This window comes from Phoenix dactylifera, chromosome 9 (genome assembly GCF_009389715.1).
Source record: "Phoenix dactylifera cultivar Barhee BC4 chromosome 9, palm_55x_up_171113_PBpolish2nd_filt_p, whole genome shotgun sequence".
NCBI classification, from domain to species: Eukaryota; Viridiplantae; Streptophyta; class Magnoliopsida; order Arecales; family Arecaceae; genus Phoenix; species Phoenix dactylifera.
In genome coordinates, this window is record NC_052400.1 from 18716870 (window position 1) to 18721459 (window position 4590).

Sequence of the window (4590 nt, forward strand, 5' to 3'; positions counted from 1 at the left end):
CTGATCTACTATCCATCACTCAACTTGATAATCTAATCTAGGTTCTTAGCCCCAGTGCTAATGGTACATACTTTCCAGTTACAGTAAACACCGACCCATCACAAAATACTCTTATTTGGTTTCTTTCCAGCCAGAGACCAAGATATAAAGTTCATTAAAAACAAGAAGAATATCATAGAAATGGAAAGAAACCAAAGAAGTGGGAAGAGATAGAAATAGGACATGTGGCACGCATGTGATATAGCATAGTTTAGGGATAAAGCTAGAAAGAGCGTGCTACCGCCGCACATGGGAAGACATCATTTAGATCCATGTCACCTCCCTACGCTTCCCCCTTTTCTAATGCCCCTCCTGCTCCTATCATTTCCAAGAGCTCCCACCCCCCACCCCTCCATCCCATCGCCAATACCTACGTTCACCACCATATCGAACTTTATCTTGATATCTTAGACCAGATTTTTTATCTCGGTTCAACAATCAGTTTAAATTAATATTAGATATCCTCTCATATGACATAAAACATTATCTTGGTTTCATAAAACAACTCGGCATATTGTTTTTCATATTTATAATTATTTTTTAACTATTAAATTTCCAAATCTATATATAAACATAAATGCTAATTTTAGATTATCATATTTATTGAGATTTTAAAGTCTTAATCTTATTATTTTTTTTTATCTTTATTTCGTCATCATAGAATTAAAAATTTTGCATGTTAAAGGGTACGGTGCTAAAAAATATATTAAATTGTTTTAAGATTTCAACCTGGCATGTATATTTTTTGTCACAAAAAGATTATGCATGATTGTAATAAAATAGTATACTAAATACACGCCTGTAGGCTGCGCACCCAAAGTTGCGGTCACGACGGCACGTGGCTGCTGAGACCGCCAGTTAAATTGCGACTTTCCCGTATAACCGCTCCGCCCCAACTCCCACCTTCCACCCTCTCTCTCTCTCTCTCCGTCTACAGCTGTTGCTAGCTGTCCCCCTCTCCCCTTGCATGTGATCCTCCCCTCTCCCTCCCTCCGCCTCATTGGCGGAAACGAAAGCATCCAATCCACCGCCGCCCACCACACCAACGAGAACAGAGGGGATGTCAGAGAAACGGAACGAAGATAGAATGCCAATCCTAGAGAGATATGGCAATGTTGGTTTCCTACTCGAACTGCCGATCTCCCACTTGCCTGGTACCGCTGTCTGGTTCCTTAATTTCAATCTAGAATTGGTCCGTTGATTTGCTCGGATCAAGCTGTTTAATTCCTGGACTACGGAAAATGGCCCAGTTGCCTCCCAAGATCCCTACTCTATCCACCAACTGGCCCAATTTTGGCTACCACAAGTCCCCCTCGATGGGCACATTCGTCGCGGCCGCCGCCGAGCCCTCCTGTGCGGACGAGTTCTTGGGCTTCTCCGCCGCCAAGCGCGGCGCCCACCGCAGGTCGGTGAGCGACTCGGTCACCTTCCTCGAGCCCCCGGCTGACGGCAGCATCGACGAGAGCAGGGCCCAGGACTTCGACCGCCTGGATGACGACCAGCTCCTGTCCATATTCTCGGATGACGTGCCCCATTTTTCGGTGGCACCGGTCTCGTCGTCGACCCCGTCGACACCTTCCGACCGCAACAGCAGCGAAGAGAAGACAGGGGAGGAGGCGCAGAGTGCGTGCAAGGTGGAGCCTCGGGCCACACCGGCAGCCGCGCCGCAGGCTGCAGGGCCGGAGCCAACTGCTGATCCCCGGAGGGTCAAGAGGTGATGATCTCACCGCATAGATAACTGTTTTCTTACGTTAAATTTACCTCAAAAATCTCTGAATTCTGTTCGGGTTCGTCAGGATCTTGGCGAACAGGCAATCGGCGCAGAGATCCCGAGTTAGGAAGCTGCAGTACGTCTCCGAGCTCGAACGCAGTGTAGCAGCATTGCAGGTACTCAAAGCCTTAGACTTCATGCGAGTGCTCAAAATTTAGGTTATGTTCATTAGCTAGCTGAGCTGATCCTTTTCTTCGTTGTCCAAATGAAGACTGAGGTATCGGCATTGTCTCCCCAAGTCGTATTCCTTGATCACCAGCGCTCCCTCCTCACCGTGGGCAATAGCCATCTCAAGCAACGGATTGCTGCCCTTGCTCAGGATAATATCTTTAAGGACGGTGGGTGCTTCAGACTTCTATTACTAAATCAAGTCTTAATTTTTCATAATGACTGCATGAACTGAGATTTTGTTTATGTAATAATGCCAGACCTTAACAACAGCTATCTTAGATGTCTAGAAATTTAGCAGTCTTGACATGCATTGGTGTCTCTCCCTCCCTCATGCAGTCATAACATAATTCAACGGGCATAGGAATAATGAATGAAGCGAACTAACCAAAATAATGAAAAAAAATAGCGATCATATTGGAATAAATTGAGATGGATCTGCGTTTATTGGTTTTTATTCTACGTCTGAAGAGAAAAAAAAAAAAAACAATGCAGCTCATCAAGAGGCACTGAAAAAGGAGTTGGAGAGGCTGAGGCGAGTCTACCACCAGCAGAGCCTCCACAAGATGAGCGCTCCCACCTCGGACCCCGCCATTCCCGCTGACAACCGGCTCCTTGCTCCTTAGCACCGGCGGCGCCCACTCCGTGGCGCTTCCCCTTGGAAGCCCTCGTGGGCCGTAGGGCCCAGCCTTCCGAGGCAGAAGGCCCCATTGGCGGACGACAAGCTGTTACTTATTCCTGTTGGGGGTTGGGGTAAATTTTTTTGACCTTTTTTTACCGAGTTTGGGGGGTTGTGATGGTTGTGGGGATGGTGGCGGTGAAAGCTGCAACCTGTGCAACTTTATCGCATTTATTTTTTATTTTTAATTTATTTTAGAATGGGGGTCGAGGAGGGGGAGGGGAAGCACCGCGTTGGAGGGTTTGCCGGGATTTAATGTGTACCACCGAGGGGCATCTCCCCTGGCTGCAATGCATTGAATGGAGGCCAAGAAAACAGCTTGGAGCTCATCTTGTTAAGATTCATTTTTGCTATGCACCATTAGTACATACATACGTGCTCGAAAGACCCTTACTCAGTCCAAAGCTATCCTAAATGATCTGTCAGTATTTCATTGTAAGTTCTATCTGATGTTAAGAATTTTATACTTTATTTTCTAATTATTTCTTATACATTTTTAATAATTTTCTAATAATTCTCTGATAATAACATCATACATTATTAATAATCCTTTAATAATATTATTGTACAGTTTTAAGAATTAAAAAACTGCCATTAAGGATTTGAACTTCGTGAGTTTTATGAAATATTTTTTAATGGGAATCAAATATAATTTTTTTAGGTCTTCATATAATAACAAATTCTAGTTTACAATTCAAGCTTCACTAAAACAAATTTTCACAATTAAAATAGAAAATTCAGGTCAAGATGATTAGTGGGTGGTGTACTTATAATTCAACGAACACAAGATATAGTCATTGGATCTAATATTGTTTTTTGAATTAATTGTATAACATTCTTTTTATATATATGCTAATTTGTCCAAATCTACGCTTCTTAAAAGATATTAGGCATTCCTAAAGAAATCATTTTTATTTTATTATTTTGCATGGTTACGTAGACAAGCTAATTATGACCATGGCAGAATTGTCTTCAAGTACTCTACTCATAGAAGGGAGAGAATGTTTGCTGGAGATCTTTTGCATTGCTACATTGAAAACCAATCTGTAATTACGGAATTTTGAACATGGTTCATATATATTAATAGTTGAACAATTGTATGAGTCATATCTTTATTGTTCAAAGCCCTGCCAGGTCTATTATATACACCTTATCAAATAATCCAGAGGCTGGCTTCACCCATTTGATTGAGGAGTCATTTTATTTTTTTTCGTAGAATAATTGTGGAAGCTCAAACATCGATCATCTAGCTTGCTTCACCTCACGACACTCGAAGCTTGCTTCTTGTTTCAATGTTTGTATGAAAAATGAGCCATTTTCTCTCATGGTCCATTTCCAAAACGTTTGTAGCTCGATAGCATACGGGGAGAGCTAAACACAAATTTCTCACGTAAACACAAGATTTCAAAGGTAAAACACCAAACAATTTTCCATGACTGTTCCATTGCATCTTGGTGAACGCAATGCATAGGTACAATGGTGCTCAAATAAAAAAAAAAACACCCGAACAAGTTAAAATTGACTTTTATCCCCCGAGAAACAGAGTAACATGAACAGTTAAAGAGCCCTTCTTTTAGGTGCATCATTGTCCCCCGCAACGAGGGATATTTTTTGTGATTCTCAGGCGAAGCATCTGTGAACTTGGCCAGCCTCAAGGTAGATGTGTCTGAGATCCTCCTCAACTTCTGTTGCTTCGACTGACAAATGCATGCCTTCTCGTGGAAACCCTGGGAGAAAAAAACCTAGTAGAGATGTAGTTGATCTTAAGGTTCAAGCACAAGCCTTGATGTCCTACAAGCTCTCGTACGTTGGCCTTATTTTTTCCAGCATGTTTTGGTTTTGTCCTCTGCCCAAAGTCCCACGGAAGACTTGCCAGTCTTGCGGGTCATCTGATCTGGTAGAGAGCCGATGACCTATATAATGAGAGGTATCT

The 4590-nt window shown here is 42.7% G+C and overlaps 1 protein-coding gene across 1 annotated transcript; it reads left to right on the forward strand.

Moving 5' to 3' along the window:
* Positions 1-995: 995 nt before the first annotated feature.
* On the forward strand, positions 996-3061 carry LOC103702629 (basic leucine zipper 61-like). The gene is made up of 4 exons (XM_008785174.4): positions 996-1753; positions 1836-1926; positions 2022-2148; positions 2474-3061. The coding sequence occupies exons 1-4, from the start codon at positions 1281-1283 to the stop codon at positions 2602-2604; spliced, it is 822 nt and encodes a 273-aa protein (XP_008783396.1). The 5' UTR covers positions 996-1280; the 3' UTR covers positions 2605-3061.
* Positions 3062-4590: the final 1529 nt, after the last annotated feature.